At 43.7% G+C, this 13,901-nt stretch overlaps 1 protein-coding gene across 3 annotated transcripts in view; it reads right to left on the reverse strand.

The window, feature by feature from the left end:
• LOC146867778 (synaptotagmin-15-like) overlaps window positions 1-13,901 on the reverse strand; it is a 278,429-nt gene that overhangs the window by 15,405 nt on the left and 249,123 nt on the right. For 2 of the 3 annotated variants that reach the window (XM_085607884.1, XM_085607875.1), the window contains exon 7: window positions 5,694-5,876. The exons of the other annotated variant lie outside the window; for it this stretch is intronic. In XM_085607884.1, the coding sequence (XP_085464010.1) occupies window positions 5,694-5,876 (183 nt within the window). The remainder of the gene's footprint in view (window positions 1-5,693; window positions 5,877-13,901) is intronic. 3 annotated transcript variants of the gene reach the window in all.

Consider the following 13,901-nt stretch of genomic DNA (forward strand, 5'->3'; position numbering starts at 1 on the left):
GACCACCTGCTCTCTGGACACCAAGTGACACTTGACAGCTGTCACACTTGCTCCGGTGTCTCTGAGAGCTTCCACCCTATGGCCATTAATGGTCACCCACTGCCTATATTTTTTAGTGTTATTAGGCAGAGGGGTTGGAGGGACCATTTCCACGTCTCCTAAAGAGACCAGGGACATTTCTGCGGGACCCCACCCACCGGGGGCACCCATCTCATTCCCTCCCAGGGCTACATTCGTCACCTGACGAGGGGGTGCACGTGGTGGTGCATTGGAATCCTTCATGGGACACTGGGGATCATAATAACGGTGTCCCACCTGCTTACAAGCGTAGCAGGTCATGGGGCCTCTTGGAACAGGTTTACCTGTCGGGGCCTCGGGCTTCTTTACAGGGGGAGGCTGGGAACCCTTCCCTTGGTTCCCTTGGGGATTACTTTGGGGCCCTTTCTGAAACTCCCTCTGTTTACCCCTGTCCCCCCCACTCTTCTGCTGGGGACCCTGCCCACCTTTGGCTGAGTCTCCCACTGGACCCTTGTGGACCCTGGTACTGACCCAGCGGTCCGCCTCCTCAGCAAGTTTTCTAGGGTTAGATATCTTGCTATCAACAAGGTGCTGGCGTAGCTCTGGAAAACAGTTATTAGACAAGTGCTCCCAAGCAAACAAATCATAAAGAGCATCATAACTATCAACCTTGCTACCCTTTATCCAACCATCCATGGCTCTGCAAAAAAAAGACACATATTCAACCCACGTAGTACCAGGCAACTTCTTGCATTCTCTAAAGGTTTGTCGGTACTTTTCTGGAGTTAAGCCATATCTCAGCATTAAAGCATTTTTCATATGAGTATAAAACGCCCTTTCCTCTTCAGGCATGCTCAACAAGGTATCTCTCCCTTCATTTGTAAAGCGGCTCCACAACCCCGTTCCCCAATCTTTCTCAGGGACCCGGTGGGCCAACAATGCTAACTCATATGCTTTAAACCATTGGCTAATATCTTCATTCTTACTGTAATCTTTGATCACATCTTTAGGAAAATAAAACCTACTTTCTGCAGGCGTAGATGGAGTGCTGCCACCAGAGGGATTCAACTCTAAACTCTTAGTTTTAAGCTCCATCTCCCTCACCATCTTCTCACGTTCAAACGCTAATTTCTCTCTCTCAAAATCTAATTTTTTGCTCTCCATTTCAGCTTCTCTCTTGCTTCTTGCATTCTCTAATTCCAACTGCCCTCCTAATTTAAGTTTTGCCATCTCTAACTTGTATTCCCTCTCCTTCTCCCTGTCTTCCAACTCTTCAGGAGAAAGGCTCTTAGAGGAAACACTGCTGCCGGGAGATGCCACGTGCCCATTCACGGGCTCTTCTTCCTCCTCTTCCTCCTCCTCTTCCTCTTCCGGTACCACCACCGGATCAGAGGGATTTCTGGCCTCTAACCAGGCCTTCAGCGCTTTGATGAAGTCGCCTCTCACTTTGAGACCTGTGGTAGGAACTTTAAACTGCTTGCAAAATCCTCTTAGATCGTTTAGCTTGTAGGAATCTATCTTCTCCTTATCAAATTCCTCCACAACAATAAGAGAAGGGGTAGCAGCTCTGGCATTTTCCATGGTCAAAACTGGCAGTGTTTAAAAAATGAGCTCCAGGAAAGCGGAGAACAAAAATAGGCAATCCTACCAAAACAGAATGTGGCTGTGTTATGGTCTGCTTTCACTATGTAGCGTACACTAATCACTGCACAAGAGTCATAAATGCAAAGTTCAATCCTCACCGCTGACCACCAATGTTAGAACCGGCGGTCTCTAGTTGGCAGAGGTATACACTTCTGACAAATAGGGACCTACCAACTCTAGTCAGGGCAAGGGGATTACACACTCAGATAACCCCTGCTACCCCCTTGGTAGCTTGGCAGAGCAGACAGGCTTATCCCAGAGGCAGTGTGTTAAGCATTTATGACCACATACAGTAATAAAGTGAATACACTACAGATGGACACGACACAGTTATTATAAAAATAGGATTTTTATATAAGGCTTAGCACAAGACCAAATAACGACAAAAATATACCACAGTCTTAATAAATACTCTTTGGAAGGAAAAATAATAGTTCAAGTAAGGTTTCCTCTTGGCAAATAGTCCTTTAGCAACAAAATTAAGTATTCTTCTGAAACACAGTTCTTTGGCAACAATGTAACCCCCACAGGAGTCACACGACGTCGAGTCTACTATTTTCCCAAGGTTCGGCGTTGACCGCGAGGAGCGCTACGTCGAGCCTGGAGTTGCAACAGACCCCACAAACACAGTACCTTTGGAAATGAAGAAAACGATGATCCACGGCGTCGAGATGTCGGCGTCGAGGTCGGCGTCGATCGTGCCTCGGATTCGGGTCGATCCCCAGCGGCATCGAGGGACGGAGCAGCGCTCACGGCGTCGAGATTGGCGTCGATCGTACCTCGGGGTCGGGTCAATCCACAGCGGTGTCGAGGGATGTCGGGCCGGAGCAGCGCTCACGGCGTCGAGAAGGGTGTCGAGTCGATGCGATCAGCAGCGGCGTTGGGACGGGGTCGCTTGGAGGTGGAGCCGATACTCACTCCTCACTGGCGTCGATACCGGCGTCGAGACGAGGTCACTTGGAGCCGGGGCCGATACCCACTGCTCACTGGCGTTGCTGCTGGCGTCGAAGGCTCGGGACACTGGAGCCGTTACTCACGATGTCGAGCTGGATTCGGCGGCGTCGGCGGCGTCGAGACTGCAGATTTTCCCTTGTGTACTGGAAACAACACTTTCCAGCAATTCAGCAATTCAGTAGATGGTGAAGTCCTTTGGCCCTGTGACTTCAACAGGAGACTGGCATTCTTCCAGCCCTTGGAGATGTTCTAGCAAGCTTTTAGAGAGTACACACCAAGTTCCTCTCTCCTTGTTCCCTGGCAAAAATAAAGAAGCAGCTTTCAGGTTCCTCCACAGCAAAACAGCACTCTGGCAGAAAGGGGAGGCAAGTCCTTAGATCAGCAGGCTTCTTGTCCTTGGTACAGGTTTCCTTGTCAGAAGTGATCGGAGTCTTTGGTTCAGGGGTCCTTCTCTTATACCCCTTTTCTCCTTTGTTCCCTTTGTCCAAGCAGGGAAATTCCCCCAATCTCAGGTTCGTTGTGGGTGTTGCCAGGCAGAGGCACCTGGCCTATTCACTGAGCAGGGCAGAGTCCTCAGCCGCCCAGCAGGAGGCGGAGCCAGTATTGTCACTGGCAGGAGCAGGGCTATCAGTCGCCCAGCAGGAGGTGGAGCCAGTATTGTGTCAGGCAGGGCAGGCTACTCTTCCCTCACTCTATGTGTAAATGCCTCATTCACCCCACACTGACTCATTCAGACCTCTGGAGCCACCCAGCCCCTGACACACACACCAAACCAGCAGAGACCGGTGGATAGTTGGACAAGAAAATAGCCACTTTCTAAAAGGGCTATTTTCAAACACAGAATTTAAAAACCATCCATCCTAAAGGGTGTGTTATTAAATTCTGAGTTCAGGGATACTAAACTCGACCTGCTACCATGCTCCCTGAGTCAGATAGATTATAATGGGGTTAATAATCAGTCTGCCCAGTCTGGCCTATTGGAGGCAGGTAGCCCTTCAATAGTGAAAAACGAAAACGGCTGTAATTCACTATTAAGTCATGCCACACACATCAGGGCATGACCTACCTTTTACCAACAATGCACCCTGCCCTAGGGTAGGGGTGGGCGGAATTTGCGAAAGCGACTTTCGCAAATTATCGCTAAAATGTTATAAATCTCCGCAACCAAGCGGAAATATCGCGAAGATGCAGAAGTTTTTTTCCCGCCCGTTCGCGATATCTTTTGCATGGTTGCGGGTCGCTAACTTACCCCTGTGGTTGCTCGGGGGCGCGGCCATCTTGTTTTCAGTTGTCTCGCTGTGCATGATCGCGAGAAAAAAGACGTGATCGCGCGACGCATGACGTCACTGCGGACGCGAACTGTCGCGAGACAGCGCAAATGGCTAAAACAATACAACATCTCATGGAGAACGCGACCGGATCGGGAAAACTTGTCGGCGAACGCGGGGATTCAGGTAAGGCGATCGCGCGCGCGAGAATGTATTATTTTACAGCGCGAGCAAGAACCAAATTATCACAAAGCTGCGGAATGCAGAAATTTTGACATTTCCGCGCTCTCCGCGGAACGCGGAAATGCCAAATTATCGCAAATTCCGCGAACGGAACGGAAATTTTGCCCAGGCCTACCCTAGGGCCTACCATAGAGGTGTCTGAAATGTGGCAAAGTGAAGGTTTAGAGACTGGCAAGTAGGTTTCCTTGCCAAGTCGACATGGCAGTCAGGGACTGCACGCAGGCGCTGCAGTGGCAGGCCTGAGATACATTTTACAAGCTGCTTCTGTGGGTGGCACAACCAGTGCTGCAAGCCCACCAGCAGCAGTCAACTTACATGCCCTTGGCACACGCAGTGCACTAGACTAGGGTCTGAACAGTAAGTCAACCAAGCCAATCATGGTAACACCAATCAATGTAACAATTTAACATAGGGAGCACTTGCACTGTGGCACTGATCAGCAGTGGCACAGTGCCCAAAGCAATAAACCAGCAAAAACATCGTAAACAGAGGAGGCAAACAGAAAAAAATGGAGGAGAGACTCATGCCAATGATGCCAGGTCTAACAGTAATCTTAGAATGTTTGATCCTATTCTATGCTGAATTTAGATGAAGCAAAGATCAAAACTGACTACGTTTCTCACACCAAATAGAAATCTTCACAACTCTCAAGAGGGCAATTGCATATGTTGTTTTGGCATGGAGGACCTAGACCAAATTTTAATGCAATAAAGTTGCATGTCTTTGAAGTCTTATGTGGTCAAATATGTGTTGCTTTAGAAACTGGAATAAACAAGTGCAGAACATTTATTGTCCAAAGATCATTTGTAAAAACCGAGGGCCCAATTCACAAAAGTAATCTGAGAAAAAATCCTAACTTTAAGACTTTCGGTATTCACAAAAAATGCATTTAGGAGTAGTAAAGTTAGGAATCCTAACTTTACTCTTCCTAAACTGAGACAAAATCCTAACTTTACGACTTTCGGCATTCATAAAAGACATTTAGGAGTAGTAAAGTTAGGAATCCTAACTTTACTACTCCTAAATGCCTTTTGTGAATACCAAAATCCTAACTTTATGACTTTCGGTATTCACAAAAGGCATTTAGTGCCTTTTGTGAATACCGAAAGTCGTAAAGTTAGGATTTTGTCTCAGTTTAGAAGCAATAAATACAAAATGCCTATTCTGTCATCTGTCGGCTTCCCCTCCACCACTCCCTGCCCTGCCTCACCGCGCTTACCTTTGCTGGTCGCTGCTGCCTTTGAGTAGTGATGTGTATGCATGATTGCATGTAAGTGTGATACATAGAAAATATAGCATCACTTATAGTGCCCATAGCAGTAAATTGGTCCCTTTTCAAGTTATCATTAGGGTGACCTTCACTGATGCCTAGCAGAATAGGAGATGTATACTTGGAGATTAATACAGTGGTAAAACTGAAACTACAAGTCCCACCATTCCAGGTGCTGTTTTCTGAAAATTCAGGACTGGCCGAATGTTACCCTCATGACATCAGGAAGCTGAAACAATATTCACAATATAGGTTAAGGCACTAAGTCATTTTATAAAGAAATCCTTGACACCTACTATCTCCCTCAGTGTTCTGTAGGAGTGACAGACTGAGGCTCGCTGTATCTAGCTCCACAGGGTCCACCTTGAAGCTGAAGGTCTCATTGTAAACTGGGTTAGGAGTGCCGAGCACCTCTGTTGTCCTTTTGCATTTGATGAATTTGTTGTGATTCATTAGGGATGCTTTGACATACACAGCACCTGCAGGCGGAAAATCCCCAAGATAGTGTTATAAGACAGGCAAAATATGTTGCAGCTCACCAAAGGTGGTCTTTTTAGGTATGGTAGGAGACATCTTTATGATTACTAAACACTGTGTAATTCCGTCAACAAGCTCAGAGAAGGGGCTTTCACTCCATTCTTATGTTAAACATCCCCCCACCGATGAAGTTGTCTCAGTTCATTACTGATAGAAACATTATTACTGCAGAACTCATGTCAAATACAGTTGACAAGGGCTTTACAAAGTATACACCCATGACATTTACAATTAGAAAGGGTTTTTCCATTGTGATGTTGCTGACAACGACAATGGAAAGTGGTTTTACACTATGAACTCTGAAAATATAATAGGATGGGCTTTATGTTGTTGACCCTCTGACAAATACAGTAGAACGGAGTTTTTACAAATGTGGTCTCCACATTTCAGCCTCAATACATTCTGCAGGGGGGTTTCTCAATTTACATTATGCCACTCTAACAGCACATATGTGGTACAGTGATCCTACCTGGTGCTGAATCAGCTGTTTCCTGTCAAGCTCACTGTACCTCAAATGCGCCCTGCACAGGAATTGCACTTTTGCTGAACATAGGCACAAACTGCATGGGCACGCATGGGAGCTGGAGTGGCATTAGTGTTTGTGCACTGGGCCCAGCATCAGCTGGGGGGTGCTGCTGCTAGAGACAGTTTTGGAGTTGTTTATATGAGGTTAGAGGCATAGTCCCGAGCAAAGGGTGAGTGTCTAGGATTAATAGGGGGTAGGGTGGAAGGGCTGAGACTTTGTTCCCTGGTGTAACTGGGCTTAGTGATTACAGTAAACTCAAACGGTTATGCGCATGATGTAGGAATCCGTGATTTGTGCATGGCTTGGTGAATAGGAGGCCATCAAGTCTCACAACTAGAAGATAAAGACTCCACTTACAAACTCCCCATAAATACTAGGAGTATTGAACTACTCACAACACTCCCATAAATAGTAGTAACACAGCAGAAGCAATCTTAAACTACTTCCTAACAGATTAGAAGTCAAACACAACCATCTGCTCACCCAACCCTCACCTATTACCTATTTGAAACCCCTGACGGCACTCCCAAACACACTAGGAATGCCACACTAGTGACAACAATTATGAAGTGAATTTCCTTATCTGCAAATTTAATACATTTAACTGAAAAAAGCAAAACTTCAATGGAGAATAATACACGCACAAATAATGCAAAAATTTGTAGTAGGTGGTTAACTTAGGCATTACAAACACACAAATGAAGTAACATAATGTATTGACTAAAGTTAGCCTCACTATTGATGTCATGTTAAATGTTGACTTCACACATTAGGGATAAGGGGCCAGTTTTTCACATTAAACTGTTGTTTTTTGCATGAGATCATTTTCTCTTTCCACTGCAGATGCTGATGTTTTCCAGAAGCCTTCTGTTAGCTAGTGAATAGGCATGTGTTATATAAAAGAAAGCTGATAGTGAGGTTCTCACAGGGAGGAAAGGAAATGGCAGGAAAAGTGACTCATGGGAAGAACTGTCTGAACCGCATCAAAGTAAGAAAACAAGGACATGATTTCATAGTGCATTGTGAAGACATGAGAAACTAGGGAATTTACCTGCTTCCAGAATTTGCTGGAAACTGATTGGTTGATGGGACTGGGTAATGTAAAGTTTGTTGCTATCGCTATTTGGTAGAATGATATTAGTGTGCAATCCCTAGATTAGGTATAGAGAGCCCTTTTAGAGCCCTTCCCAGAGAGGCGTCCATCCTACAGAGAGCTTCCCTTTCTCGCCCAAAAACTAGGTACAGAGAGCTTGCTTGTAGAACTTAGGAAGCAGACCTGAGAGATGTGTGCTGATTTTGAGCTGAGAACATTTTTGAGCTTTTGAAAATTTCCATTGCTTGAGTGCTATTCTTCATGCCTATGCATTCTTATTCTCTCATCAGAGCCCTTCATTTGGATTTCTGAAACTGACACCGTACCTTGCCTCGTGGAGATAATTGCTCTTATTGTCTAAAAACCCCTTTGATTTATATTAGATGTTTTTCATTATGGAACACAGTTGTTACATTTTCTGTATTTTATTTGTAATTCTTACTAATGTGGTATTTTATCTTGTTTTGAAATATCGACAAATGAATTATTGGAATTTGTAACAATGATGGCCAAAATGTTACTAAATAAATATTCTGACTTGATTTAAGTTGTTAATAAAATCCTTTCAACTCACACCAAATCTCTTTATTCATTTTTGTGAAGCCCCAATTGAACTTCACTGTTTATGGTGTTTGGCGTACATGATAGCTCCTTATCAGCTCTCCTTGTCAACCAAAAAGATCCATAAATCGATGGTGGGGGATATTTACTAATTATACTCTCCGTCTGAAATACAAGAATCCCTGCTCCGGCAAGTGGTAGCAGAGTGACGGTTAATGTCATGGTGAGCCAGTGTTATTATGTTTATGCTGTATGTCTTGCATTTTAGTAATGTCTACAATTTAATTGGTTAGTTGTACATATATGTTTGATGCTTAGCAGTTTAAGTTGTTATCAGACACAGGGCAGTCCATGACACTGGGATCAATAAAAGATGTGGTATTGCTTGTCTACTAACGGTTTTATGCTGTTGGTTCATGAGGTGCCATCCAACACACAATTGCGATACGGACCATTACAGATTATTTTGAATGTACTAATAGTGATTGTTGTTAGTAGAGCCTATTGTGCTAAGAGAAAACGACATCAGTCAGAGTGATTTTCGCTGGTCGAGATTTAATCTGTGTGTATGAAATTTGAATGTGTTATTTTTGCCCAACATCTGTGGGAATGAACTACTTTGAATTCTACAGTAGAGCAGACATAGATTATTTGTTTGTTGCGCTTGCCTAAAGTTGTGGAATTTAGTGTACAAAAAAATGTGAAGGAGTGTGAACTGCTGCGAGGACTTAGAAATGCTTAAGAGAGTACAGCACTGGTATAGGTCAATTGGTGCACATAGCCTCGCTGGAATTGATAGGTATGTCGTTGTGATAGGTTTACGAAAGAAAGGATTGTGCTGAGACTGGCTGCAAATATCGATCTGTATGGAGATTGTGATTTGAACAAAAACATTGAAAAATAATTGAATTGACATTGCTCATTTCATTGTTGAATTGTTGTAATCACGAAGTGCTTTGGAGCCCTTTGAGATTTAATGGGAGGTGAAGAGCAAGTTCCTGTTGTGAGGGCGAGGAAGCTCCACTAGAAGGTATTCTAGGTCATTAAATGTCACAGGTGTAGGGCTTCATACATGTTTGTGGCATCGTCAGTGGCACAAGATCACTGAAAAGGAAGCAGCATTAAGATTTCTACAACATGGTGCTCAGAAAGATAGATAAAAGATAAAAGAAAGATAAAGAATCAGTTCATGCTTTTTATTAACAGTTGTTACAAATATTTAAACAGCACAGTGGACAAGAAAATTCCGAAAGGGGAGATATGAGAAGTTTTGTGTCCCAGTTCGTTTTTGGGTTGTGCCCAGCGATCGCTATGCACATACAACAGATTGTGATTTCATGAAAGATAAAAACTTAAGATGAGATCCTAAGGTATGCTAAGTATTTTAGCGATGAACAGGAGGTGAAGCTGAAAAGGCTTAAAAGGAATTGTACCCTAGCACAGACAAAGATGGCACAGACAGGGTTTCAAAATCAGCCTCATGTAGGGAATGTTGGTTGAATGCAAGTTGTCAGTTACCAGAGTGGAAGTCATATGGTGCAAGGTGGAGTTGGTGTGCCACAAGGAAGAGGTTGAGGTGTTCTGGTTGATCCAAATTCAGGGGTAGATATTGCAGCATTGAAGAGATTGACTCTTGGTCATTACTGTAACAAGCTTGGGCATGGGGAACAGGAATGTCAACAGAACCCTAACAGATAAGTGGTAATGGGCAAATGCAAATTGTGAATCCAACTCAAATGCAGAATGTCCCAGGTCAGGTCAAAGTTCACTGAATGCTAACTCCAAATCAGTCACAAACCCTAATAATGCAGATCTTGCAAGCTCTGATGCTCCACAGAACAATGGTGATGCCAGATTTAATGTGAATCAAGCACTAAGAGGAAACCTGAATCCTTTCCTGAATTAGAAACCATTTAGTAATTCCCCATGTTTGAGAATGAGAGCGTTGACTCTGACAATTCGCAATGAGGGTGACTTAGGGGGGAGGACAATTACTTACTTGGCACAGTCTTATAGCTAGATAAGGAGGACCCTTTAAGAGAATGCATTTGGATTTTGAAATGCCTGTTTGTAACGGGTTGAGATATATCCTGGTCAAAGTGTGCATTTGCTCCTGGTGGGTGGAAGCCTACACAACATGGAGGAATGACAGACTCACTATTGTCAAAATGCTGTTGCAAGAACTCATATTGAGGTTCATATCCCCAGTTTCTCTTGAGTCAGACCGAGGAACTCATAATAATGAGATCCTTAGAATGCTGTATGTGGCACTACACATGGAACAGTGATTGCATAGTACTTACTGACCAGAAGCTTCAGGAATTGTCAAACAACTTAATGGCGCACTGAAATCTTGTTTAGTCAAGGTATGCGCATCTACTTTTCCAGCCAGAAACTTTGCCCTTAGTGTTGGTGAGCCTCCGAAGCACTCCTGATAGAAGAACAGGATTGTCACCACACAAAATCCTCATGGGACGTGTCATGCAAGTACCTGCTGTGCTTGCAAATGTGCTTCTAAATATCACAGAAGACATGACTCTCGACTACTGCAAGAGATCGATTGATGTGGTGCATTGTGTCTCCCACCAGGTTGGAGCTGCTTCTCCTATCCCAAATCAAGAGCAGTGCCATGATCATAGCCCGGGTGATTGGGTCCTAATAAAAAAGCAAGTTCGAAAATCCTGTTTGGAGCCAAGGTGGAAGGGGCCCTATAAGGTGATCCTGATTACCAACACTGCTGTGAAAAGTGGTGGGATACCCAACTGGATTCATGCCTAACACACCCAGAGGGTGAGATACACACTTGAAGAGGTGGTGACAATTAAGCCACGTCCACAGCCACTTGGGTCCTTATATCCTGAAAGACCAGAGTGGGGTGACATCCACCAGAATTCCTTACCTGTTAAGGCTCCTGATATTGTGAAAAGTAGTGAGGAGGTATCCCCTGAAAATGGAGATTTGAGACCTGAGAGAAGCGTAGCTGCAGAATCACCACCAGTGCAACTGAACGACCCTGGTGAAGGAACAAGTGTGAGGAGTGAGAGATTTCAAACGAAGAAGGAATGGCCTAGGAGTAGGAGACAATTAAAAGCTAGTGTGCCAGTTAAACGTATACCACAAACTGTCATTGAAGAAACAGAATTTAGTGGTATAAGTGATAAGGACGAAGATCAACAGACACTTAGGAGATCTACGAGAGCAAGAGTGCCTTGCCATAGGTATTCACCACCTGAAAGGACATATTATACAGATAGTGTGCCTAATATGGCGGCATATGATCTGATTGAACTGAAAGCAGAATCACTTGAACCTTCATGAAATGACGCGTTATCATAGCATATGATTCAAACTTTTGAAATAAAATCCTAATTAAGTTCAACATTTGAGAACTGACTGATTTGATTCAACAATAATTGATTCTTTGTACTATGAACTGTGTTTGAACCGAACTACTGAACAAGACTATGACAACTGATAAATTAACATGACTATCATTGCTTAAGAAAAAACAAATAAAAAGAATTAAGAAGCATTTCTTAAGGCCACGGCTGCAGTAGAAGAGTAGGGCTGACATTTTTTAGAAGAAGACAGAGTAGGGCTAGGGAGGCCTCATGAAGACTGATGTATTTAAGCTGAGTAAATTAACTGAAGAATAACAACCACAAGTTTTGAACGTTTTGCACGAGTAGAAACAAACGCAGAATATTCGGTTTGCCAACTGCTATATTCTACTGAAGTTCTGACTGTAGACAAACGCGTTTCCTTACCAAAGCTAGATGTAGAATAGTGATTGCTGTTACATTATCCATTATTATGTTAGTATTCATAGTCCTCTTAGTTGGTATGAGTATCACCCCAAGTTAGAAATACTTAGATCAACACCTGCACCTAAATCGCCTGCACACACAGTAGATAAGAGAAAATTAAAGCCTTCATTCATAGATGCTTCAGGGAGGATTCATTTTAAATGTTTATTGTAGATTTTTTCAGGAATGCACACATGCTTTAGATGCTAACTATTGTTATGTTTGTGCACACTTGTCTGCTTCAGCTACTGAGGATGTGACCTACCATCATATTCCACTTTCATATGCAGTTACATGTAGTATATTGCTTAGTTCATTTCATAGACAGAATCATTATGAATATTATTTTTCCAATTATGAATTTATCCTTTCTGACTTCCCTTTTCACAAAAGAATGAATCCTCACCCACAAGCTAAAGAGATGGAGACAGCTTGATCTTTCTTTAGGTCCCCTACAAAGATAAAGAAAAACAAGGAGAGAGCAAGGGAAAATGAGGGGTACGTCCTTGTCCCCAATCTAATACTAAACTTAACAATGTGGACAAACCCACTGAGTTGGTGTGTAGCAATCACTATTGTGGTAAGTACATGGACCCATTAGGTTTATTTAAAAGAGCCCTCACACACCAACCTAGTTGGTGTCATGCTTCATCATTGAGGTCCCAACCGGGTGGCCGAATTCCCCCCGGTTGTGCTATGATGCCTGATTACTGCGGAGCTGGTGTGGCTTGATTATGTGAAGTGTTAGTGAATATTTTAAAAATATCTCTGAGAATCCTTGCCAGTGGAATTTATTAATGGCGGCTCACTGACACTTTTTCAATGAAAAACCTGTAGGGAAAGAAAAAGGACAAGACAAGACATATATTGAGCAACATAAAATGCAATCTTTTAGAAGGTGCTGCAGTCATTGTCTCATTTGAGTGACTACCACAGTGATTGAATACTTAGCTGTGAAAAGGTGGCAGCGCATGCTGTTTATGACTGAGGATAGGCGCAGCGACTGGGTTTAATGCATGCAGCGAGGGACTCCGAGCTGCGGATGTGGACGCCTCGTTGACGGCGTGTCGTCATAGATGGTTGCGTGTTTTAAGAGAGGAGGAGATACCTCTCAAGGTCATAGTATTTATAGTGCGAGGCCCTAGATTGCTTGTAGCGTCATGGGTGATCAAGTGTTTTATTAAAAAGGAAGAGATTCCTGACACGGACATAGTATTAATCGTGTGAGGTCCTAGATTGTAGGAAGCGCGCTGTATTACGCTAATAGTGACCACCCGTGTGAAATAACATGCGGTCATGTAGGATCGTGCATGGTTAAAAACTGTTAAAATTAGATTGCCAACAAGCGCAAGTGCAGCAGATGTTTATAATTACACTAGATTTAGGTTTTAGGCAGCGTTTCGCAACTCGGGAGGGGTCTCTTCTGAAATCCCTTTCTAAAGAAAATGGAAAAGAGAGACACAGTGAGCACTGGAGTCCATAGGTGCTGCTCCGATGTCTCGTGGTATAATTACAGATGTGCAACCTTACTTGGTTAAGAAGAGTGGCCTGCTTGTAACCTGCTGTGGTCTCCCGTAGTCCCGGCTGGTAATGAGCGTTGGTGTGTTAGAGGCTTTTATGCCGACCAGCACTGCCGGGTATGTGCTGGTCTCAGCGTCTTGATCGAACCCGGAAATTGTCTTGCATATGTTAGCGCATGCGTAAACGTAGTACATAGAGCTGTGGAGTGGAAGGGAGGAGGGTCCTTACGGTGGTGGCCATCTTGAGATGGTTATGATATGGCGCTTTGTTTCTCCATTTGTACTCGTATAGACCAAAAGAGGGCACCAAAACCAACTTTCAGAATTACTTTGTTTATAAAATGTGGAAAAATATTGTGTCCCATACATGCCCATACATATCGCTCACTGGGCAGCCGATATGAGTGTTGCTATATTTAGAGGGCCAGTTGAAGGGATCCCTATATAGTTACTTGTGGGAC

Source organism: Triturus cristatus, chromosome 1_2 (genome assembly GCF_964204655.1).
Source record: "Triturus cristatus chromosome 1_2, aTriCri1.1, whole genome shotgun sequence".
Classification (NCBI taxonomy): domain Eukaryota; kingdom Metazoa; phylum Chordata; class Amphibia; order Caudata; family Salamandridae; genus Triturus; species Triturus cristatus.